At 43.0% G+C, this 26888-nt stretch overlaps 1 protein-coding gene across 2 annotated transcripts in view; it reads left to right on the top strand.

Moving 5' to 3' along the window:
* LOC121277285 (retinal dehydrogenase 1-like) overlaps nt 1-26437 on the top strand; it is an 80654-nt gene extending 54217 nt beyond the window's left edge. The window contains exons 10-13 of one of the 2 annotated variants that reach the window (XM_041186557.1): nt 14079-14243; nt 15519-15676; nt 15790-15864; nt 25878-26437. In XM_041186557.1, coding sequence (XP_041042491.1) covers nt 14079-14243; nt 15519-15676; nt 15790-15864; nt 25878-25950 — 471 coding nt within the window. In that variant the 3' untranslated portion in view covers nt 25951-26437. The remainder of the gene's footprint in view (nt 1-14078; nt 14244-15518; nt 15677-15789; nt 15865-25877) is intronic. The other variant, XR_005942849.1, reaches the window with a different exon arrangement.
* The last annotated feature ends 451 nt before the right edge of the window (nt 26438-26888 follow it).

Raw genomic sequence — 26888 nt, 5'->3', positions numbered from 1 at the left:
AATCCATTGTGCATGGAAAACTGTGGAGAAAGACTCTCCAAATTATCCTGAGTTAATTATCTGGGTTGATGAGTGCAAGCGATTGGAGGTCATGACAATTTCTGCGGGCAGTGCCAAATTCTGAATGTTCTGGCATTGATTCCTCCTCATTGCGCAGTATGGTTCTTGTTTCTGGCTACTGTAGGAATAAGAAGAATGGGAAAGGTAAAGGCTTTGCTGCAGGTTGTCTTTTCTTTCCTTTTCAGCTCAGGATGTGAGCCTCGAAAAAGAGGAACCATTTCAGATGTTTGACCAATGCTAATTAGTCAGCACAAATCATCTGTGGCTGTAGGTCCTCTCACATTCCCATCCCCTACACTATTAGCGGAATGAGGTCAAAGGGTTTGCTTTGCCTTCACCTGCAAATTTCCTTCCTCCAGTAGTTGTTTTTTCTTGGGAATTGTGCACAATCTATTCTGTCTTGACAAATTAGTACTTATCAGTGATAAATGGCTTCATTTGACAATTTTTTCACAATTCATATTACTTTTCTGATTGTATTCCCACAGTAATAGCGAGGCTTCAATGAGCTAAAATGCACTGTTTAATTGATACCTCCCACTTGCAGAAATCACTGTGGATAATTTAAGGGTGATAGCCTTCAATTTGGGAATACACTTTTATGGTAAATATGATTTACTGTCTGAAATGTAGAAAATAATGGTAAGATTATTGGTGCACATTAATGATAACTTGTGAGGTCACTTAATTTTGTCTTGCATTAGAGAAAAGGTCCTGAATGTTGGGACTTGCCATTCGCTGCCTGTGCCACTTCCAAATGTTCCTGGTTGCTATATTGGCAGGTCTCTTTCTATTTACTGCTATGATTGCATTGCCCTTCCAAGGCTCATTTTTTAGACAAAATCATACTTGAATCAATCTCTGTTAATCACTCACATGCTGTATGTTTTGGTTTCTTTATACTTCATGGACTGAAATTGTTGCATTTAGGTATTCCTTGTTTAGGGCAACTTTAAATGCAACACTCCCATCTTTACCAGTGCTTCCTTCACCACATAAAATCTCAATGTCTCTTGTTATGAGGAGGTAACTGCTGGTGTGAAATGTACCTTTGTTCCTAAACTTGTCAACCCTTTAAGATTGTCCTGGAAACTTCAAGAATTAAAGATTATTTTCTAAACACTGCTGAGATCAACTCCAGAAAAAAATCATAGGAGCATTAAAAATGTGTTTTTTTCTTTTAATGCTCATGGTTATTAATTAGAAAAATATGTGAACTTGTGATGAAACTTCTAGACATATGACCAAACAAAGTTGGAAACCATATTTTTCCTGCCCAGCAATATTTAAGTTCTCTGAGTTTGTGATTTTTAATAGGGTTAACGCGCCACTTGTTAAGGTTTCAGGACATAGAATGTTGAGGTACAAATTGTAGGTGAGACAGAAGACCATTTTTATCATCAAGTTACAACCAAGCAGCACCAACTTGATCCAATTTAAAGTACTTTGCCTGATGTAAATAAAGGTGACAAAGGGAAGCCAGAGAGTTACAGGCCAGTTAATCTAGGTCCATATTTTCACGACAGAAGGGCTCCACACCTTTGCCAAAGTGGTACCAGAGCTCTGATTCCGGAAATCCTGCCCCCGAACCCAGGACTCACCATTTCCATCAGGGGGAGATTGGGGGGCAGGTGATAGTTTGCACATTCATGGCTCACAGAGGCAGCTGCACATGCAAAAGTGTAGCTGCCTTAAATAGATGCAATTTTTGTTAGTGGGATCGCCAATCATGACTCATAAGCTTTAGGCATTTGAGCAAAGGGTCTAAAGCTGCCAGAATAATTTGGAGAGATACCTTTTGGAGAGGTACAATGACTTTTGGGAGAGGTCAGGTGCCTTTTAGAATTGTTGAAAATAGACATGAGTGTGTGTAAGAAGTGGATAAACTCAACTGTCAAGCTGTCTCAAGGCGTTTAAATCCACAAGCTCTTTAAATGTCTGAAACAAACAGCCATTTGAAAAAAAAAGTCAGTTTGCAATTGCACCAGCTGTCTGTTGACATAAGCCGGAGGTTACCATTATAGGATTAGTGCTGAATGACTGATTCCACAACCTATCATTATTACAGTGGGGATCCTGTAAGTTCATAGTTTCATGGGCAGCTCCAAGTGGCTATAAAGCCTTTCATGTGGCGCTATGAATACAAATGTTAGTTTTCAAAAGAGGTTAAATACTTGAAGGAATTTAAATGTATTGAATGAGTGTTTTTTTAACTAATGAAATCATCAGTAGATGCTGACTTAATTTTATTTAATCTCAGCATGGATCCTGGTGTCTGTCCAGGGTAGAATGTTGAGGCACAAATTGTAGGTGAGACAGAACACCATTCCTTCAAGTATTTAACACCTTTTGAAAATCAACCTTTGTATTCATAGCCCCACATCAAAGACTTTATAACCACTTGGAGCTGCCTATCAAACGGTGAATGTACAGGACTCCCACTGTGATAATGATAGATTGCGGAATCAGTCATTCGGCACTAATCCTATAATGATAACCTCAGGCTTATTCTAACAGACAGTTAGTGAAATTGCAAATACTGATTTTTTTTCAAATGAAGGCTGTTTATTTCAAAAATTTAAAGAGCTTGTGGATTTAAATGCCTTGACAGCTTGACAGTTGGCATGGAGGGTGTAAGGGCAAAGGGTGGTGGTTGCAGGGATATGAGTGGCATGAGTTGGCACTAAGTTGGCATGGGACTACAAAGTGCCATGGGGATGAGTGGTGGGTCATGAGTTGGCACTGTTGGCATAAGGGTGATAAAATGCCATGGGGGTGATTAGAGGGGCATAGGTTGTCATGGAGAATATGAGGGGCCATAGGCTGGGGAACATGATCTGGCATGGAGGTGACATGGAGTGCGTAGGGGGTGATGGGTGAGGGCTAAAGGGCTTTTTTTGGTTTTAGTGGGTTTTTTACAGCTTGGATGAAGTCCCAGAGCACCGAAGTGAGCCTTATAACAGCCTGCCTCTGCACCCAACAGCCCCTGTGATTGCCTCCACACTGTTCCCAGGGCTGTTGAGCCCAGCTCCCATTAAGACCCACCTCTCCCTGGAATGAAAATCTGAAACTCTGGGGCACTTTTTCCTGAGTTGGGTTTGCAGAGTCAGGAGATTTCCCAAGTGAAAATTCAGCCCCTAACATCTGTTGTCAGGAAATTGCCATAGTCTATCATTATGGACAGGGCAACCAAATACCTTGAACATTATCAGTTGATCAGAAAAGGATCTATAAAGGATAGGCCATGCCTGACAAACTTGATTGAATTTTTTGAAGAGGTGACTAAAGTAGTGGACAGGGGAATGTCTATGATTGTTAGCTATATGGACCTCCAGCAGGCATTTGATTTAAAAAAAACTCTCTCACAAGAGGCTGTTCGCTAAAGTTGAAGCTCATGGAATTTAAGGCAAATCATCTGTCGGGCTAGGAAATTCTCTGAGTGGAAGGAGACAGAGAATAGGGATAATGGGCAGGGGATCTACCTGCCATGCTGTTCCACAAGGATCTGTCTGGGAACCTCACTATTCGTTGTATTCATTAACACTTTAAATTATGGGATAGCATGCCACATACCCAAATTTGCTGATTACACAGAGATAGGTGTTATCGTAAGCAGTGTGGGTGGAAGCATAAAATTACAAAGAAATATTGACATATTAAGTGAATGAGCAAAACTGTGGCAAGTCGATTTTGAATTTGAGGCCATGCACGTTAGACCTAAAAAGGACAGTACAGGGTACTCCCTAAATGGTGAAAGCTAGAAACAGTTAAGCTCCAAAGAGAATCCAAAGGTACACAGATTATTAAAATGTCATGAGCGGCTACAGAAAGTAATCAAAAAGGCTAATGGAACGCTGCCTTTTGTACCTTAAGAAATATACAGAGGACCAGAATACAAGGGGTAGAAGTCAAGCTTCAGCTATACGAAGCTGTGGTCGGACTGCACCTGGAGTACTGTCAGCAGTTCCGGGCACCTAACCTTAAAGAAGGATAAATCAGCCTTAAAGGAAGTGCAACATAGATCTGCACTCCAGGCATTAACTTATGAGGAAAGATTACATAAACTAGGCTGTATTCGCTGGAATTTAGAAAATACTGGGTGATTTAATTGAAGTTTTAAATGTATTAAGGGGAACAGATGGGGTAGATTGTAAGAATCTATTTTCACTAGTTGGGGAGTCTAGACCTAGGGATCATAACCAAAAAAAAAAACGGAGGCAGGCCTTTCATCAGGGGAAATACTTCTTCATGCAAATGATGGTAGAAACTTTGTACTCTTTTCCACAAATGGCAATTGATGTTAGATCAGCTTTAAGACTGAAATTGATAGATTTTTGTTAACCAAAGGTATCAAGGGATATGGGCAAAGGCAGCTGTTATATGGAGGAACTTAGGAACACAGGAGCAGGAGTGGAGTATTCAGCCCATCGAGCCTGCTCCACTATTCAATATGATTATGGTGGATCATCCACTTCAACGGCTTCTTCACGCACTAGCCCCATATCCCTTTATGTCATTGGTATTTAGAAATATGTCAATCTCAGCTTTAAACATACTCAATGACTGAACTTCCACAGCCCTCTGGGCTAGAAAATTCCAAAGATCTACAACCCTCTGAATTAAAAAGAATTCTCTTCATCTCGGTCATAAGTGACTTCCTCCTTATTTTGAAATTGTGTCCCCTGGTTCTAGATTCCCCAACTGGGGGAAACATCTTACCTGCATCTACCCTGTCTATCCCTTTAAGTATTTTATACTTTTCAATGAGGTCACCTCTCATTCTTCAAAACGCTAGAGAAAACAGGCCCTCTCTCTTCATAGGACATCCCAGGAACAAGTCTCACATTCTGGCAATAATATCCTTCCTAAAGTAAGGGGACCAAAACTGCACACAGTACTCCAGGTGTAGTCTAACCATGTTTCTATACAATTGAACCAAGGCTTTGCTACTCATGTACTCAAATCCTCTTGCAATAAAGGCTAAATACAATTAGCTTTCTTAATTGCTTGTTGCACCTGCATGTTAGCTTTCAGTGTCTTATTAATGAGGACACCCATGGCTCTTTGTACATCTACATTTTCTAATCTCTCACATGTTCCTCCTACCAAAGTGGATAACCTCAAATTTTTGCACATTATATTCCATCTGCCATGTTCTTGTTCACTCACCAAATCTGTCCAAATCTCCTTGAAGCCACTTTGCATCTTCCCCACAACACACATTCCCAACTAGCTTTGAGTCATGCACAAACTTGGAAATATTATGTTTGGTCCCCACATCCAAATCATTGATATATATTGTGAACAACTGGGGCTCAAGTATTGATCCTTGCGTTATCCCACTAGTCACAGTCTGCCAACGTGAGATGACCCATTTATTCCTACTGTCTGTTTTCTGCCTGTTAAGCAATCCTTAATCTGTGCCAATATATTACCTCCTATCCCATGTGCTTTAATTTGGCTAACCATCCTCCTGTTGGGGACTTTGTCAAAAGCGAAATCCAAGTAAACTCCATCTATCGACTCCTCTGGAGTTAGGTTGTAGATCAGCCACAATTTCACTGAATGGTGAAACAGGCTCAAGGGGCTAAATGGCTTACTCCTGTGACAATCAAGGTCCTAAGAATTTCAGATCACATCACATCAGATCACAATTGCAATTTTGAGATACAAATGGGTGAATTTTATTCCATTCATGCTTTGCCCAACTGCAACCCCTTGAAGGGACTACTGGATGCTGCTCAGGATATGGAAAATTTTTTTTAAACTTTTAAATTCTGGTTTGCATGAGACCTGCTAATGGATCAACAATATCCCACTCCTTGTCCCCAACCAAGTTCTGACTGTTTACTGGACCCATGTAAAAGCCGGCTGATTTCCCAGCTTGCCCAGAAGTGAGCTGCCTCAGAGCACTGGTTTGGGTTCAGCAGCATTAACAATGAATGGAAGGTGGATGAACCCTATCCAACAACTGCCCATTGTGTGCCTCAAATTAAGATCAGCCTCACTATGGGTAGAAACTAGAGTTTCAAATTCAGGCCTAACAAAATGATACTACTGCAATGATGCAATAAAATTATCAATTAAATGTGTTAATTTCAACACAGTCTACAATGTAAAAGATGCATCTAGAAACCTATTAGGAATTTGACAATTAAATATAAGCATTATTAATCCCAATGTGCTGACTGATGGAACCAAACGTATTATCAGCACAATATAAAATCAGAGGAAATCACTGTAGACCTATGGTACATATGGTACAAGATTGCTTAATGTTGTTGTTAAAAGCATGATCAGTCCATAAAGGACTGTAGGCATCTCTCTCCACCACAGAGAGACCATTGATTATATAGCTTGAGGGACACTATTCCACATCAAGCATGGGGCAAGGCAAGGAGCAAGGCCTCCGTGAACTATCCTTCTGCATCACATTGCAGCTATCTAGCCAACTGAGCTAACTGACTCCAGAGTAAAAGTACATTTCAAACTTTAATACTGTCCTCTAACCACAACTCTTGATTAATCGTTGCCATTTATTAAAATATAATACAATTGCAATATCACTTAATATCTCACTGAGCTGTTAAATGTAGGATACAGGATTTGTAACTACCTCATTTTACTGAAATGCTGTACACTGGCCCATCCTTTTATGTTAATATCACAACATCACAGCATTAACTTAATGTGACAATGGAATGTGCTGTGGACTGTAGGGGCGGTTATTATCACTGTTTAAATATGATACTGTAGCAGTAAACTTTGTTACATTAGCATTGCGGTATTATCTGGCAACTAGGGATTGCAATATGTTGTTTTCCCAAGACAATGAGTTATAGGAAGTCTACTGAGTTATCATTTTGACTGAGACAATTAGTGACACAGTCACAAGAAGTAATGACTGATATAAAGGGATATTATAAGGAAAGATGCATATCATTATATTTGAGACAAAACGTAATTGACCTTGAAATTACACCATAGAACACTAACTCAACAACAATTAAACAACAACTAAACTGCAAAGCCTGGAAATCTGAAATAGTGAAAATGCTAGAAACACTCAATTGATCAAGCAGCATCAGTGGGGAGAAAATGGGGGTCGATTAAAAATCTAACCAGTGGAGGAGGCTTCTTGAATGACCAATTCTCAATAATGGGGGAGCCCAGCACATCGGTGCAAAAGATAGGCTAAAGCGCTTGTAACCATCTTTAGTCAGAAGTGCTGAGTGGATAATACATCTCAGCCTCCTCCTGAGATCCCCAGCATCACAGATGCCAGTCTTCAGCCAATTCAATTCACTGCATGCAATACTAAGTAATGGCTGAGCACACTGGATACAGCAAAGATTTGGGCCCCGACAACATCCCGGCTGTAGTACTAAAGACTTGTGCTCCAGAATCAGCTACCCTTTAACCAAGCTGTTACAGTACAGCCACAGCACTGGCACCTACCCGACTAAGTGGAAAATCCCCCAGGTATGTCCCAAGTACAAAAATCAAAAATTCAAATAGCCAATTACCACTCATCAGTCTAATCTCAGAGTGATGGAAGGTGTTTTTGATAGTGCTATCAAGCAGCACTTTACTCAATAATAACTTGCTCACTGATGATCTGGTTGTATTCTGTCTGAACCACACAGCTCCAGATCTCATTTCAGCCTTGGTCCAAACACGGAAAAAACAGCAGAACGTCAGAGGTGAGTTGAAAGTGACAATCCTTGACATCAAGGCAGCATTTGACTGAGCGTGGCATCAAAGAACTCCAGTAAAACTGAAGTAAATGGGAATCAGGGGGAAAACACTCCACTATTTAGAGCCTACAAAGGAAGATGGTTGTTGTTGTTGGAGGCCGATCATCCCAGCCCCAGGACATTATTGCAGGAGTTCCCCAGGGTAGTGTCCTGGGTCCAACCATCTTCAGCTGCTTCATCAGATCTTTGTTTCATTATAAAATCAAAAGTGAGGAAGTTTGTTGATGACTGCGCAGCAATCAGTTTCATTCACAGTTCCTTAGGTAATGGGGCAGTCCATGTGTGCATGCAAAAAATACACCTAAACAACATTGGGCTGATATGTAGCAAGTAACCCTCACACCATACAAGTGCCAGGCAATGATCATCTCCAACAAGGAAGAATCTAACCATCTCCCATTGATATTCAATGGCATCACCATTGCTGAATCCCCAAATTCAACACCCTGAGAATCAATGTTAACCAGGAACTTAACTGTACCAGCCATATAATCCATACAGATACAGTAGCTACAAGAGCAGGTCAGAAGCCAGGTATTCTGAATCGAGAAGCTCAACTCCTGACTCCCCAAAGCTTTCCACCATCTACAAGGCACATCAATGGCATGACAGAGTGCTCCCCCACTTATCTAGATGATTGCAGCTCCAAGAAGATCGCCACCATCCAGGAAAAAAAAGCGCACTTGATTGGCCCTTCATCCTCCACCTTAAATATTCACACCCTCCACCACCATGTGTTGTGGCTCAGTGGGTACCATCTACAAGTTGCAGTACAGAATTGACAGTACCTTCCAAACTCGGGACTTCAACCACCTGGAAGGACAAGGGCAGCAGGCACATGGGAACACCACCACCCGCTAGTTGCCCTCCAAATCACAAACTATCCAGACTTGGAAATATATGGCCATTCCTTCATTGTCACTGGATCAAAATCTTGGAACTCTTTACCTAACAGCACTGTGGGTGTAACCATACTGTGGGGACTGCACAGGTGGCTCACAATCACCTTCTCAAGGGCAGTTAAGAATGAGCAATAAATGCTGGCCTTGCCAACAATGCCCACATCCCATGAACAAATGAAAAAACAAGTCTCTTAGCTGTGTTTTCTCATCCTGGAATCGTCCTGGTTGATCCAAACTATATGCTTTTTTGTTAATGAACATTAAAGTAGCAAACCGCAATCTTAACTGTGTCCTTGTATAAGTTTAGCAATACTTCTACTTTTATTCTCTATATCCCTGTCTAAAAAAAAAATTTCCACTGGCCTTTTTGGTAGCTTTAGCTACCTGTATTTGCAACGTTCCATAAAGAAAGTTCAAACATGCACAATTTTGCATAACTTCTTGTCAGTCATAACAAGCAACAGCCATTTTTATAAAACTTTACAAAAGTGAAGTATGTGAGAAGCATTGAACACAGATAAATATTCCATTGCCAGTTTATACACAATGTCCCATTTTTATAACCAATTATGCAGTCAATAAATGTTGTGGCAGGAGCAATTTTAATGTCTAGCTCTTTGCTAGGATGAAATAATTCATTGTATAAGCAAACCTCTATTTCTTTAACTTGCAGTGTTCTGATCACAGTGGAAGATTTAGAATGAGGTGTTCTGTGTGAACAGACATAACAGATTTAGCTGTAGCATTAGAAAGTTACTGCACTGTATTTACTTAGGCATCTTACCTGATCTTGGCATCATCCCATGATGCTTTGATTCGTAAGCTCAAAGGCAACTTGGATCACAAACTCTCATAACGCTACTCTGTGTTAATGTGCACTGAACCATCACTTTCATTAGAGCTGCTTATTTAGTCTCTCGTAATAAGGTGATGAATGACCGTATCATGCAGTTGAAACTCTTGGGGGACTTGGTCCTCATCGTGCTGTTCAGTTCAATTATATTCCTGCTCCTGTGCTATGTTGTATTCGTAAAAAGGGAGGAGAGGAGCCTGTAATAAGTGAGCATCATTTTTTTGCAATTTAGGAGAGAGAAGTGAACGATAAGGTTTTGGCCGTGTACATGCTTCAGCGGGAAGTCAGGACGACAGCGGAGCTCAATTAGCTGCTGTTGGCAAGATGCCACCAACCTCACCATCTCCCACATCAAGGATATGGCGCCTCCCTACAAAATGCCTGACCTTGTCCACAAAAGAGGGGGAGCCTCGACTGACCCGAGTTTTCTGACCATTGGGCATAGATGAGGTGAAGTAAGAGATGTGGGGATGTGATGCTGTTAAATTGAAGGAGGACTTTGAGGTTCTCAATACAGTACTTGTGTGTTAGAGGAGCTGAACAGCCGTAAGGGATGAGCAGCTTGTTAGCATTCTTTTTGTGGTTATGAATGTCCTTAGAGCTCCGAAATAGTAACTGCGATGTGCACTCACATTTGTGGGGTGGAGCACATTGGATGGCATCTTGCTGCAGCCATAAGTGCACGTGCCGTGAACCTCCAGCTGAGGTATGCAGGACCAGCAAATGTCAAACAATGTGCAATTCCGTAGTTGTTAGAGGGATCATCAACTACTAGTCGGTTTCTTTTGGCTGTTGCTCCAATCTGACGTATGTATGACGCTTTCTGTAGTTATTTCAGGTTAAAACAGCCATTCAATGTTCCTGCCTTACCTTCTTGTCATTCAGTGCTTGCTGAATCTCACAAGCTGCAGAGGGGTTTCCTGCTCGTTCAGTTCCTTGCAGCAGTTAGGATCTATTAACAACCAATTCTTGCACCAATGGATATGTGAATGAGCATGCACGGAGAGCTTCCATATATTTCCCTCTGGAGCAAGCTTGTCCAACCTTTTCGCATGGAGGCCACATTTCAAAATTTTTTCTCACTCAAGGGGCCGATGAACAAATTTTGGAGAGATAAGGTTTGGCACAACATTAAGCATGAATTTCAGAAAAGCAAACTGAGGTATGGGAAGAAACTACTTGCTGAGCAAAAAAAAAAAATGAAGCAATGATTTGATTTTTAAAAATGAGTAATCATTAAAGATGAGTATTAGAATATGATAGGGTGAGGGTGTGTGTGTCCAGCTCACTCCCTCACCCAAACCCACTGTGAGAGTGCATGTTGTTGTGTGGGGGGGTGACGGTGAATGAGAACCCTGAGACTGGGAGTGAGCCAGACTAATGCACACACTATACCCCCTTACACACTCTCACTCTCTCTCCCCCTCACTCACTTACTCTCATTCTCCCCCTCACACACTCTTTCACACCCTCTCTTTCCCCCCTCACACTTTCTCTTGATCCCCTTCACTCTCTCAATCTCCACTCACTCACTCACTCAGATACCAGTGGACCCCGCTCTGGCCCCTTGGGCCCCACTCCGGCTCACTCATGTCCTGTTCTAGCTCCCTTGGGCTCTGCTTTTCCTCACCTGGGCCCTGCTCCAGCTCCCTCATGCCTCACTCCAGCTCCCTCGGGCCCCGATCCGCACCCTTGCTCTCCGAGCCTTGGAACTTACCTAAATCTTACCCTCCCACTGTTTACTGCTCATGTCTGCAAATGTCTGCATTTGCTGCTGATAGGCTCATTCAGCTTCTGATTGGCTGAGCACCTTTATGGCATTTTTCAAACATCAGTCAGCTGTGTTTCCATCAGGTTTGGCGGACCGAGTGCAGAGGTCTCGGGGGCCGCAATGTGGCCCATGGGCTGAGAGTTGGACAAGCCTGCAGATGTAATGCTGGAAAGGAAGTTCATTGGAGATGATTCGTCATAACTTTGCCATAAATGCCAGTTACAGTGGCAGAGAAGGAAGAACTTCAAGAACGTCCCTGACACCTTTTCTTAAAGATGTCACAGCACTGTAACTCACAATGAGGAAAGTCAGTGCCATAACTTTTTTAATTTCTCAGGATATGGGGACAAGATGCCTGCGATTTGTCCCGAGAAGGCGATGGCCATTTCTCTTGATGAATGATTGCTTGTATAATTGAGTAGTTACTTCAGAGATCATTAAGAGTCAATTACATGGTGTAGACTAGTGTTGCATGCAGGCCAGAGCAGGATGAAGTGATAGATTCCTTCCCTGAAGGACATCAGTGAATCAGTTGGGCTTTTCCTAAGAAAATGTTTAGAACCTAGCATGTGCTCACTTTCTCGGCTGCAATAAACATTGGCACAGCCTTGCCTCAATCACCTATCCAACAGCATTAGTAGAATCAGTAGTGGGTGAGGCAACAGAATGAATGACAGCTAAAGAGCTAGGAGTAGTCAGGGGCAAAGTATCCTCTATTTTTTTTTAAGTACTAGGGCAATTTCTTTAACTGTGCAGCTCCTTTAAATATTTTTGCACAGCCACAACATAAAGGGGGCAACTTGTGAACAGCTTGTGTGGGAACTTTCAGATTGCTGTGTGGCTTAGAAGGAATATTGGTGGGAGAGGTATGAAACTCTTGGGGAGGAAGTCAACTGCTACAGTAAAGTTCTTCATTAATACAGAAATCTTGTTTTCTTCTAGGTACTGCCAGCTCTCTAGCTACGGATCCTTTCTCATTACTGCTGCTTTTTTCCATTCCTGGTCCATTTCCTTTCTCATTCTAGCCCCTGGTGGCTTTCCCGGTGCCAACTCCTTTCCTGCTGGATCACTTGTTTCTGCTACTTCCTCTTTTGTTCCTAATATCTCAATTTACAACAATGACTACACTTCAAAAGGATTTGATTGACAGTGAAGTGGTTTGGGGGCCTCCTGAAGTCAGATCCTGTGGTACTATTCAAAATGGAGAAAGAAAGTTCTTCCATTGTCCTGGTCAACATTTCTACCTCAGTCAATACCAGCAAAAAGAGATTACCTGACCATTTAACTCACTGGTGTTTGGTGGGACAATGCTGTGTACAAATTGGCCACTGAATTTGCATCCATAACATGAACTATAAAGTTCTCAGGGATAGCCTGAGCCCATAGAATGTGCTACATAATGCAAACTCTTTCTTCTTTTTTAAGAAAATAGTAGTAGAGTTGTTTGATAGTGGTAGCCACTGCTTCACCCCAATCTGAAAACCTTCCCACCATGTTTAAATTAAATATATGTCTCAGACTTAATAAGTAATTAGCACAAGGACCTGAAAATGTCTTTAATTTCAATGAAAATAATTATCAAACAGCACTGTACATATACAGAGTTCTAGATTAATTATGGAACAAATGGTCCAACCTTAAAATTAAAGTAATGTAACTTTATGGCACAGGAGAACTTTTGTGTTTGTTAACAAACAGACCAAAATCAGTAAGATAAAAATAAAAACTGTGAATTCTGTAAATCTGGGTGAAAGTATAGAAAATGCTGTAAATGCAAAGCAAGTTGTCATTTCAGACAAAAATAAAAAGAAAGATTTGTATTTATACAGCACCTTTTGTACCAACATATGTCCCAAAGCACTTTACAGCCAATGGTGTTACTTTCATTGAAGTGTAGTCACTGTTGTAATATAGGAAATGAGGCAGTCAATTTGTACACAGTGTTAATAGTATGTTAATTATATTGTTAAGATACACAGGTGATTGGCATTGTTTAATTAAGTACTTAGAGCATTTCTAAAGAGAGACTGCTTGGACACTGGGTTAGTAGGAAGGAAGCAGACATTTGTAATGCTGCATTCTGTAAATAAACCTAGTATCAAGAAAAGTATTAGCATCTAGTTTCATACTTCACCAATTGGTTTGGGAGTGAAATAACAAAGAGCAGACTCCCATAAGCAGCAGTGTGAAATTTACCAGATAGTCTTTTCCTGTGATGTTGATTGATGGATAAATATTCGCCAAAACAATGGGGATAGCACGCTTGCTTTTCTTCAAAATAGTGCCATGGGATCCTTTATGCCCATCAGAGGGGGTAAATGGGGCCTGGGTTTAAACTCATCCAAAACATAGCACCTCCAGCAGTGCAGCATACCTCAGGACTGCACTGGAGTGTTAGCCTTAATTTTTGGCTCACATCCAGTAGCATGACTTGAACCTACAGTCTTCTGGTTCAGAGGTGAGATTGCTACTGACTCAGCCACTCCTGACACACTTTATATTTTAAATTTTCAAATATTTGAATTTCTGCAAAGGGTGATCAAGTAAGGCAAACATTATTCTTTTCTTGTAAATTTAACTTTCACGTAATTGCTACAATAACCATTTTTGCACAGAATAATCCCATACAAAAATTTATTGGAGATAAAATATTCTCAGATGCTTATGTGATCATCATTATAATACTTTGTGTGCTAAATGTAGTCCTTTATTTTTTTGTAATAACATTTTGACAGATTGACAAAGAGCAGTATGATAAAATTCTCAGTTTAATTGAGAGTGGGAAGAAGGAAGGAGCCAAGCTGGAATGTGGAGGTTTGCCATGGGGAGATAAAGGTTTCTTCATACAGCCAACAGTTTTCTCAGAGGTTACAGATGAAATGCGCATAGCCAAGGAAGAGGTAATGTAAATTTGCACATGCCAGCTTCTAATACTGCTCTGCATTTTAGACTTGCACTCTTAAATAATTCATCAGAAAAGGGAAGGTTATTATTATTTTGTTTCATAGCAGAAGTATTCGCTTTCATGACCCATTAGTTCTAACACAGCAGCCTCAGTAAGAATGCTGGCCTTAAATGATGTTTAATTCCAATATACCCTCAAAGGGAGAGCTTCCTCAGCTCTCAGACAGGCTGATAAAAGCCAGAATTTCCTATTGGAGGCATGCTCCGTGTTGGGGAGGATAGGCTGGCATGGTGCTATCTCATAAGAGAAGCGTTCCTCCTGGTACTAGTCCCAGAATACTACTTAAAACAGCCATAACATCTGTAGACCAGATCATTAAAGCTGATTTTTTTTAAAAAAACAATATCAGCTAACTTAAAAAATGGGAATATTGTGAGAAAAATTGGATTCAGTTTTTTTGAAGATAGCTACAATATCTCCAAATTAGGTTATGTTTTTAAACTTCAACGTGAATACATGTTTTTATATGATATTTAAAAACATGATTAACGATAGACTAATTAATCCTGGTTGTTCTTCAAATAGTACCAGCCTTTGGGTCATCAATGTTACTGCCTTCTTCATTATTTCTTAACTTAATGTTCTGCAGTTCTTTGGTTATCTTGATTTAATTCATATTTGCTTTGCCATAACAAGCAATCTTATAACACTGCTGACTATTTTCCCTTGATTTTCAAATATTGATCCTCTGTTCTTAAGACAAGTACCACACTTGTGTATGACTCTATGGGCATCAACAGGGTTCCATATTTTTTCAAATCAAAATTCAACAAAGCATTGACTGTTTGACCATGAGACCTTGATGTTGCCTCATCTGGCACCCACAGTAATCAATAGGACACATAAATACTGTTTAATGTCACCACATAGTAGAAATCATCACTTGCCAAAGTTATGAAGTACCCACAATGAGGAAGGATTACATGTCTATTGGGTGTAGTGAAATTATGCAGTTTCTTTGTGAATGTCACGACACATAGTGACCAGAACAGTTCTTCACCCAAGTGTGTTGAGGGAGTTACTTAATTTTTTTTAAAAAGGAAAAGCAAGAAAACAAAATGACATAAGTTATATAACAATGCACCTTAAACATGATTAATGTATTTATACTAGTAGTTAATACGGTACCAGTGTACAATGATTGATAAAATGATTGCGCATTAATTCTTGTTTCCTTAAAATTTATTTCCTCCTTTATATAAAAAAATAGATTTTTGGGCCAGTGCAACAAATTATCAAGTTTAAAACAGTAGATGAAGTTATCAAGAGAGCCAACAATACCCATTATGGCTTAGTTGCTGCAGTTTTCACCAAAGATATTAATAAAGCATTTACCGTGGCTTCAGCTCTGCAAGCTGGAACTGTGTGGTAAGCATTTTTTTGAAGTATTTATAGAATATGGTAACATTCTACCGAGCTATATATGAACAGGAAGTTCTATTGCATTGATTGCACTGGTAAATATATTAATATTCCCACAGGGTTAATTGCTATAATGCCATGCATGTTCAGAGTCCTTTTGGTGGATTTAAAATGTCTGGAAATGGTAGAGAAATGTAAGTATTGAAAAAAATATATTTTCATATTTAAGACGTGTGCACACTTCTAGTTCAATGTCATTGTGTGTTGCAAAATATGTGCAAATTTATATAAAGGGAATACATTAAGTTGTGCATTGGTGGAGGGAAGGATGTGAATTACATTTTCTACCTTGCAGAGTCAAGAGGTCTATAGACAATAGGAAAACTTGAAAATACTAAGAAAAGAAAAGCAAAGGTTAAAGTTTGGATTATGATTACACCAATTTTAACAGGAACTCTATTGGGGAGAAATTTTTTGGTGTTGTAGCCTTGATTCACCTGCCTGGCAGATTCACAGGCCACTACCTGTGTTCTTGATTTATGCAGCCTTTGCAGCGCTCTTCAATATAAGTGGTAGGTGAATCGACATTAGACTACACCCCTCCAGCAATATGTGAATGAATTTCTCCCAAATATGGGATTAAGGTACATATTTTAATAGCAGCACCAACTCTAGGGGCGGGATTTTCCGGTCCTGCCCCCAGTGGGAATCATCGCAGGCAGGACGAAAAAATTTGAAGGACCAGCCAAAGGTCCATTCACTTCAGGCAGGAAGTTTCAGTTCCGTCTGGCCTAGGTTGTTGCAATGGTTCAGATTTTCTGAGGCTTCGGTTACATTATGGCACCTTGCTGGAATGGAGCATCGCTTGGATCTTTTGCTGAATATTCCAACGTGTAATTATTTTTTGAATAGAAGGAGGCTCTGCTGCAGTCATGCACAAGCCTCATTTCAATATGAAAATCGGGTCCCATATTGAATCCGGCAATCCTGGTCACCCTGTTCTTTGTCCTGCACCTTGCCCCTATATGAAGGCTATGTCTTGGAAATAAACTTTTCTTCCTTGTAGTCTCTCTTAACATCAGGTTGCAGTTGCTATCACTGAGTTCAGGAGTTCATATTTTTGCCAGTGAACATTTCTCCGCTTATGCATTGAGCATCTTGCAGTCATTCATTTTCCTCCTTTTACATTTTTGTTGAAACTTTCAGTTTGGTAAGGTGCATTTTCCTGGAATCTTGATAATTTCTGCAGTAGTACAAAACGTAATTAACAAAGCTGCAATTGATGAGAATACTTTCTGGCCATTCCCATGATGTTGCATGAATTGGATGAGGAGGACACATTCATGAAATTGAATTTTCAGGTCCAAAGACACCTAGGGAATATTGCATTGCTGTAAATACTTAAGGGCTCATGTTTACAAACACCATTCATACCTAGTTATGTCGCAGGAGATCTATCCCGAGTATCTCAGCGGCAGTGATGGAGGGCTGACTTTTCATCATGGAGGTGAGAAACAGGAGCCGGCCCTGTTTTTGGGGTCATAAACCAATCTCCAGTGGGAAACTAATTAAAGTCCAAATTTTCACAGGGGTGAATTCATATGGAGGCAGATTTCCTGTCTGCTTTGAGCCATTGGGGGCAGAATGGAGGTGGAGCAGATGAAATGTGGGACTCATTTAGACTCTCCATGGCAGCCATCACTGAGTTTGGGATCTGTAGTTTGTCCCAAAGCCTTTCACTGCACCAAAGGGAAGCAAGATGCCACAAGGGAGCCAGAGGCTGGTATTCAGGGCAGGGCAGACTCTCACTTCATTGATGCCAACCTGGACCTAAGACTGCAGGCCATGAGGGAGAGAATGGAGGTCCTCTTCCCAAAGGATTAGAGAAGGTGGCCACCTCATTGAGCAACAGAGGCACCTCTCCTATCAGTGTTATCTCCCATGTCTCTAATTCCTCCTCTCAGCTCCTGCTCCTCCCACAGTGGTCCAGCACCTTCCAGGGCCTGACTGTCCTCCAGATCTACAATTCTCTGAATAGTCATGTAATGGTGAGCGCAGCAGTCCCACAACCACCGAGACCCTTAAAAGACAGTATTGGAGGGCACCACCTGACTGGTCCAGGCACCGGAATCGTAACTTTGGAAGGCCAATAGCCTTCTCAGTGGTTGTCCTGCTGAGCAGGTGGCATTGGTTGCACTGCCTCTGTGTCTCTGTCTGGGGCTCCGGAAAAGGGCAGTATAGTCATTTTTCAAGCGATTTCCTTTGTTTCCATCCATGTACTTCAGGAGTTGGAGGCAGAGAGGGATGAAGGAGTCATGGCAGCTGCCAGGAAAGTGACACACACATGGAGGAAGCTCTTGTTGTGGTTGCAGATGTTATGATCCCAGCTGATGTTACTACTGGACAAGTCAGATTCCTGAGTGGAACCTGGCTTGATAGATCCTAACTTTCATTTTGTTTAGAAACATTGAGGGCAGTTACTAAACAGAGTCACAGGCCGGAATTTTCCGTGCCTGCTGGCGTTGGGCGTGTTCGATGGTGTCAGCGGACAATATGATGAGAAGGCCAAATGACGTCGTGAAACCAGCTTGCGATAGTTCAATCCGTCCGCCAATGGCGGGTTGCGTTCCCCACAATCGGACGTCGGGAACCTCACTTTAATACATCAGCATATCATTATAAGGCCAGCCCACCAGACTCATCCACACCCCCCTCCACCACTGCTGGATTGTCTATCTACATCAGTGGTTGACAACTATGACGTGCAAAAGTTGAGACTTACCGCCAGGGTCTTGCTCACATCGTGGACATCCGAGGAGCAGAAGAAACTGGAACTTGACAGCAACAGGATCCTGCAGGAATATCCATGGATGGATTCTCATGGACATGGCTCCACTGCAAAGCAACTCACGAAGTTGGAAAGTCACTGTTGATGCTCACAATGGATGATGGTCGAGGGGTTGGGAAAGGAAGGTCTTGGATCAACTGGGAGAGGAAGAGGTGATGGGGGGAATGAAGGTGTCAAGGGGTTGAGGTTGGGAGTGGGGGGAATGAAGGTGTTGGGGAGGTGAGGTTGGGGGGGTGGAATGAAGGTGTCGGGGTTTGAGGTTGGGTTGGAAGTAAGGGGGAGGAGGGGGTAACAGGGGAGAAGGTGACAACTGGGGAGGCAGGTATACTGGAGGGGGGTGGTGGAAGGTGTAAGGGAAGGAGTTCAGGATGGGGAAGCAATGCGGAAAGGAGAAGGTGTCCAGGGGAGAAGGAGTATGGAGAGGGGAAAGAGCCTGGGAGGGGGAAGGAGTGCAGAGAGGGGAGGGGGTGAAGGAAGAAGTAAGGGTGGAGGAAGGAGTTGAGAAGGTGGAAGGAGTAAAGCTGGAGAAAGAAGTGAGGTTGTCTGAGAAAGTCAGAAAGGGGGAAGGAGTAAAGCTGGAGGATGTGAGACCGAAGGAAGAGGTAAGGCTGGAGGAAGGAGTTGGGGGGGTTGAGGACAAAGGGTGATGGAAGGAGTAAGGGTATCTGAGGGAGTCAGGAAGGGCAAAGGACTAAGCAGGGAGTCGGAATCTGGGGGCATGGATGGATTAAGCGGGGGTGGGGGGGTGTGTGGTGAGGGGTTCCAGAGAAGAGTAGGTTCCAGGGGTGCGGCAGGGAATGTCCAGGTGAATGTGCAAGGGAGGTTTATGATGCGTCCATGTATAACTCCTGGGGAGCAAACTAAGGGTGGGCGTGGTATGAGGTATTGGTGAGAATGACCGAGGGCAGAGTGAGGCAGTAGGGTGGGAGGATGAGTGCTCAATGGTAGCAGTAGAAGGAACAGCGAGGGTGGACTCAGAGGCAGACACGGACCCTGGGGGTGGGAAGGAGGAGGCCGGTGAGGTGAATATGGATTGAGTGGGATTTTCAGGAAGGAAGGGATCATACACGCTCACCTGGAAAAGGGTTGTGGCTGGTAGGTCATGGAGGGAAGGTGGAAGGTGATGCCGGGGTGGGGGGGGGGGGAATGGGTGTCAACTGTGATGGGGGAAAGGAAATGGGTGACTGGGGGAGGGGAACACATGACAAACCTAATCCAGACCATGCTGTCCAAATTAAAAGTGAAACAAAAGTCATGGTGGGTGAGATCAGGTGCTGCATGGGAGTGTGATCAGTGGCTAGGCGGAGATGCAGGTCAGCTCAAATGAATAACTGAAAGGACATTGAGGTGAGTATACTACGTGAAGGATCTGCATGAATGTTGGGGGGGGCGGTGGCGGTGCTTGAACGAAGCTCCGAAAGGCCCTGCCCCACAGACACTTCTCCCTCCAAGAATCACTAGTTGGCCAACTGTTCCCTCTGCAGTGACAGAGGACAAGGTTGAGGGGCTCACAGGCAAAGGGGACTCAGAGGGAGAGGGCAGCCTCTGAGATTCCTCAATGGATGACCCAGGGGTGTCCAGCTGCTGCTCCTCCTTCCTTCAGATGCCCGGGGGCCCCGGCCTGACTCCTGAGGGGAAGAAGCACCTAGAGGGATGTCAAGGTGCCCTGTTTCCCTCTCTCATTGCCACTGTAGGAACTCAGTGCTGGACCAGGCTCTCTATGGCATTCGCCATCCCCCCCCGTTGAGACTATCATACACGCATATGTGGGGACCACTTCACCAGAGAGCAGGCAGACACACTCCTCTGACCCACATGCCACTCTGTTGAGGGCTTCCTACAGCTCTGTTGATGTTCCCATGCCTTCTGTGACTCTCCTCTCCAGGATGAGTTGGAAGGCTAAATCTAGAGGCTCAACATCTGACTTGGACCTCACAGATGCCTCTTCCCCAGCAATCCTCCAAGTGCTGAGGAGCTCGGTCGAACCTGCCTCCTACTGCTGCGGACATGTGTTTGTGGGATGACCACCAGATTGTTAACCCAAGCTCGCTCTAGATCAAGGTCCCACCGAGGTGTGTGTCTCTGCGTTGATGGAGAGTGTGGGTAGGTGTTGTGACAGGTCTTCCAGTCTGCTTATTTCCAGCTCTTCAATGGAAGGGGTGTCCTCTTGGCTGGAGGTGAGGACGTGAATGGGGCTGAGGGACTGGCTGGCTGAGGGTGTCAGTCGTTTGGCAGAGCTCCCTGTGAACCAAAGTAGAGATAAGTAGTGCATGGCAGCAGGGTCAAAAGCAGGAGAGAGAGCACTCATTGGCGTTGAGAGAAGGATGATGTGGCGCAGGATCTTTACGAGAGTGTTCACCGCCAACCTTACCATCACTGCAGGCACAGTCCACGTCCTCACCAGTCAGTGCATTGGCACACTCCTCAAAATGAGTGAGGGGTCTAATGTGGGCCAGTCCATCCCTGGGCTGGGACCACTCCCTGCTGATGTGAGCAGGTTTCTCCTGCATGAAAACAGATGAAGAGTGTGTGAGAAGGACACATGGCACTGCATAGAATATTTGTGTGGTGAGCGGAGCCATGGACAGGATGGAGACGTGAGCTCAAGAGGGTATGAGTCTGATGGAGATGTGAGGATGTACGTGAGAGTTAGTGGTATTGTTCCTTGAGGTGTGAGATCCCTGTGGATGTCTGATAGGTTTGTGAGTGCGAGTTGATAGTGAGAAGAAGAGTGAGTTACCATGACGGAATGATGAGAACATTTACCCATTTAGCGGCACTGGGTCGATGCCCTCTTTTGCAGGGCATTAGCGCTGACCACCGCCTTCCAAGCCAGATTGGTGGTGTTGCTGCCTATCCTGCAGCCAGAGGGGGTAGAGAACATCATGGCGAGCCTCCACTGCATCCAAATGGCGCTCGAGGGACGCACCATTGAACCTGGGGGCTGCAGTCTTTTTGCCTTTCAGAGCCATGTCTTTGCAGCAGTTGTGTGCTGGAAGCACTGAGAGGTGTGCTTGTGGCTGGACCTTAAATACGGCACCCGGCGTGCTGAAACAGTGAGGTGATGGTATGATGTGCCAATGAGAGCCATCCCGCTATGAAAGCGGTGTGTTTCCCACATAATTAATGCGGTAGGTTTGAGACGTCATTGTGCGAAAAACCGCCTTTGCGGCCGGCAGGTAAAACGTTTTACCCGCCTGCTACCACGCTTAGTGCGAATCTGGGATGATTCTGCCCACAGAGTCTGCTGATGAACTTTTAACAAAAGAATAAAACATTTATTAAACACGAAAAAGATTAACTATATTACACTACTCCTTTGCCCATTACCATACCTTTATAGATTTATACAGATTCGTAAGAGTAACACAAGTTACAAAATCTATCTTATACTCTAATGTTCACAGTAAGTATACAGTCCATGTAAACCAATAAGCGACCTGTGGACAGACACACCACACTCTGACATAAAGTGACAGATACCACCACACACAAACGCTATGGATTTCTCATCAACTCGTCCCAGATGCTTGTTACACTGTGGGCCAACCAATCTCACTGAACTCTGTCTTTCACACAAGGGTTTCCAATCTCCAGTCTCAAAGAACTCACTTTGGAATCTCCTCCCAAACTGCGCTTTCTCTCGGATGCCTTCCACAATCTTCGATCTCCAGGGTTTTGATCTTTCCTTCCAATGTTCCTCTCCCCAGGTCGACAAGTGCATTCAAGCTTTGCTTTCCATGCACTCTCTCTCAGATACTCAGCCATGCCATAGAACACTGCTGCTTCATAGTCACCAAGCTTTGGCTGTCTCCTTGGATCTTCTGTATTTTTGCAAGCCCACTCTGCCTTGAATCTGCTCTCCTGTAATTTTCTTTCCTAAATTCAGAGCCTTTTCCTCTGCTCCTTACTACAGCTTCACTGAACAGGACCTGTTCCTAATTCCTGTTCTTGTTCCCTGACTTAACTGTCTTCCTGGGACTTTCTTTTGTCGCCACTTTCTGGGACTTCCTTCTGTTCTTTTGGGAAATCTGCTCTCTGCAATTCACTCTCCTGGTCAGTTTCCTCACTCTGTGGCATCCATAGATCAACTGAACTCAAACTGCTCTCTTGTTTCTCTCTGCCTCTCTGGGTGGGCCTCCTGTTGCTCGGCGACAGCACAGTTTTTCTACTTTGCTTTAACTTCCCTAAACCACTTCAAGAGTTGTAAAACCTATTTAGAAATGCAGGTATACAAACAGAGCTTAGAGATTTTTGGGCTCCATTTCACAAAACCTCTAAAATGAAACCAAACCCCAGATTCACCTTTCTCAACACGTAAATTAAAAAAAAAATAAACTTAAAGCTATATCTTGTTTCTAACACCTATAAATACAGATGTAAATACTTACAACTATCTCTACTTCCTAATACAGGCCAACTAAACACTGAAAGAGTGGAAGTTCTTCCTATTGATGAATTTTATGGCTGGTCACTGGGTGCTTTAATGGCCATGTGGTACAATCGATGATACCCCGCACCTGAGAGAATCCAATGATGAGGCAAAACCTACCTCCCTATGTCTCTGCGAGGCCATGTCAATCTTTAAATGAGTGTGCTGTCCAGCTCTGGCAAAGGCAGCATTAAGGTCTGCAGCTGATCCTTGGAAGGAGCCAGAAGTGAAGAAGTTCAAAGCCACAGTGATTTTGGCGACTATTGGCAGGGCATGGAAACTAATACTGTGAAGTGTGGGATCTTCTGTGACAAGGACACAGATCCTAGTGACCATCTGCCTGGAGAGTTACAGTCTCCTGTGGCACTGAGTCTTGGTTATCTCCAAGTCCTCTGTCTTTGGCAGTGGATCTGTGTTATGAGCTTGGCCTATGTTGCCTTTCTGTTCTTCTTTCCTCTCCTGTGTCCTCCTGATCCTTGGTTTTTCCTGCAGAGTGTGGCCCCTCATCGCTGCAGGGGCCAAAATCAGACTGTCATGCCCCAATTGCCAGCTGGACCCTACCTTCTGGGCAGATGGCTGCTCAATTGTCCATGGCAGCCTTGTCCCTGACTCTTCTGCCCCTGTGATGCCAGGGCATATAACCCATTAAAAGCCCAGGCACTCTCCCTGTCACCTGTGCAATGCCAAGGGCATCCCCTTACCAATCCCCTTTTTGCCCCACTGACCCTCTTATGAGGTCCTGGGGTAGCCATGACTGACTTCCCATTCTGTATTGACTTGCTTTCTGCTGGTCAAACTCTGTTATAACCAACCTCCAGAGTGGAAGGAAAGGAAATTATTCACCCCTCTGGACTTGGTTGTAACTCTTTTGAGTACAAACACGTTTCCATCTGTTCCTATTCAGATGAAGTTACATTGTTTCATAGTTTGCCATTGTGAGATTTGAACTCTTGATAATCTTTTAAATGAAAACAAAATCAACAAAATTGGGATAAATCAGGCACAGCCCCTAATTCAGGTCAGCTGTAAAACCAAGGACAAAGTTTAAAGGAACCTTACAAACTTGAAATCAAAATGTGATTAAAGGGGTCAACAAAACACCCCAGTCCCCGCGGTGCCCACCGAGCACGGAAGGCCTCGAGAGTGTCAGCAGACACTGCGTGCTCCCTCTCCAGGGACATCCGGCAGCGAACGTAGCCGCGGAAGAGGGACAAACAATCGGGCGGGACTCCCCTCGTCGATCGCCCGCTGCCTGGACCTGTTAATGGCCAACTTGGCCAGGCCCAGGAGCAGGTTCACGAGGAGGTCCTCCTCCTTCCCAACCCCCTTCCGCACCGGGTGCCCATAGATCAGGAGCGTGGGGCTGAAGTGCAAACAAAACATCAATAAAAGGTTTCTCAAGTAACTAAAAAGGGAGTGCAGCCTACAACACCCTATGTATACATGGTCCACGGACTCCACAAGACCGCAAAAAGGGCACATGTCCTGAGAGTCCGTGAACCTATGCATCCTCTTATTATAGGGGACTGCTGCATGCAACACCCTCCAACCCAGGTCCCCGATAGAAAGGGGGAGGACACCTCTGTAGAGGGCCTCCCATTGGGGGCCTCCGCCGCCGGACGGCAACAAGGCACGCCAGGGTATGTCCGGGCGACGGAGAAGGAAAATGGAAGGTGTGCAGCAGCAGTCCGTACAGAAAGCCCCTCTTTGATATGGTAGAACACTTTTACTTCCAATGTATATAACTCTTTTGAGTACAAACCCGTTTCCATCTGTTTCAGATGAAGTTACATTGTTTCATAGTTTGCCATTGTGAGATTTGAACTCTTCATCTTAGGGTTACAAACCCAGTACCGTAACCACTTGGCTATTTAGGCCAAGCCTTGCTGCTGGTCAATTCCTGCAGGCATGGATAACCTCTTAATGAGTGTTTAATACTATCCTAATTGGCCTGAATTGGAGGGGAAGCAGGATTCCTGTCCCACTCGCCCCCTCATTATTGAAATTGGCATGCTGCCGCGAGCTGTTATTTTCAGAGCCACACCCCCTGCCTCCACTCCCATCTTTAGGAGGCTTCAAAAATTTAACCTACAGTTTTTCCTTGTGTGCAGCCTGAACTTTAAGTTGACCACAACAAAAATGATAAAAGGAATCCCAAACAATCTCTCTTCTGGGCCAAGACTTTGTGTGAGAGTTATCGTGGTTGTTTTTGCAGGTGGAACTTGAAACTGACATGCATGAAACGTTACAGTGCTTTGATGCAGTTGTATCCTCCATCTTCAGTTGTGTGCAAGAGTGCAACATAGAAGGGTTATTCCCTGCACCCTCACCTTTAGGGAGCAGAAGAAAAGCAAGTATTCATACAATTAAGGGCGCGCTTAGCTTAGTTTTTCTCTGGACTTTGGAATACTCCTTCCTTAGTTACTCTCAAGTACAATGGACCTTGGAAACTATAATTAGTGTAGCTTTCACCATTGCCTTTGAGAGCATCACTTCCTACTCCAAAAAAGGTATATCTCTTGTAATAGGTACTTCGTTGATAGTGAAAGGAGCAGTTTAGCTCACATTACTACTTGCAGACATGTCCCCATTCAACAGTTTGTTTACAGTGCCAATATTGTCTCTTTATGAGCCAACAACAACCCTTTGAATGCAGCTAGACAGCTGGATTTCACAACTGGCAAACAATTGCACTGCTGATGCATTCCATGTGGAGGGAGCCAGTTGTAATGAAGAGGGACTTGCCTCATTAAGTTCAATCAAGTCAGTCCACTTTACTGTGGACTTGGGGATAAATGTAGTCCTAAATTTGCTGGTCGCAGAAAGTTAGGACCAAAGTCATCAAATACAGCTATGTAATGACCTACAGATGAATAGGAATTTTGAGCATCTGAACAACATTACTGAATATTATTCTTTTTGTCTAGGGGAGAATATGGTCTCCAGGAGTACACCGAGGTTAAGACCATCACCATCAAAATTCCACAGAAGAATTGCTAAAATATCCTAAACTAAAATGTTATGCCTGAAGAAGTAGAAAAAGACTAAAAACACCATGTGCTGAGCTGTATCTGAAGTCAAAAGTAATGAATCATGTTTCACCTCTGTAGTTTCACAATAATGCAAGCCTGTGTCTTACAGCTGCTTTGCCCCAAGAAGTATAAATAATATATTAAAATAGTATTTACCTGTTAGTGTTTATGCAGCAAAATAGTGATAAAAAAAATTTAGTTTTACTAATGCTTAGTTTGGATTTTTTTTTCTTTCTAATGTTTGGGGTTTTAGTCATTTAATAAGAGGCTAAGCTCATCTGATTCTGTCAATCAACGTGATGAATGTTCCAGTTTTTGTTTGATGCAATAATATTTAACTAATATTGCAAATCTGTAAAACTACTCTGAAATTCATCTATTCATCAAATTATTTGAAATGTCAGCTCATATCCTGCAGATTGTAAAAAAAAATACATTAAAATGTGTACCCACTATTTCCAAGCATTTTTGACAGATAAAGTATCAGGTAAATGGTGTGTGCATGATATCAGAATGGATTTAATAAAAGGTAAATGCATTAGTTTCAGATAACTAAGCAAACAAGGGGCTATAGCAGTTCTAATTATCCAAATGAAATCCCTCAGCTAGAATGGTGAAGATCACCACTGCAATTTAATCATATTATAAGTGAGAGATTTCACTAATGTCTTAAGCCCCACATAAGAAAAAGACTTGCATTTATATAGCAACTTATCACCACTCTCAGAAGCATCTCAAAGCACTTCATACATAATGAGTTTCTTTGAAGTGCAATGACTACTTATGTAGGTGATTAAAAAGAAAAGAAATTACACTCTAGAACATTGGTTACCATAGTAAATACATCAATCAGTCGTAAACAATGCGACAGACAGACATTAGCTTGGCAGGCTCATAAGAAAATCT

This window comes from Carcharodon carcharias, chromosome 4, assembly GCF_017639515.1.
Source record: "Carcharodon carcharias isolate sCarCar2 chromosome 4, sCarCar2.pri, whole genome shotgun sequence".
NCBI classification, from domain to species: domain Eukaryota; kingdom Metazoa; phylum Chordata; class Chondrichthyes; order Lamniformes; family Lamnidae; genus Carcharodon; species Carcharodon carcharias.
This window is presented reverse-complemented; position numbering and strand designations above follow the sequence as displayed.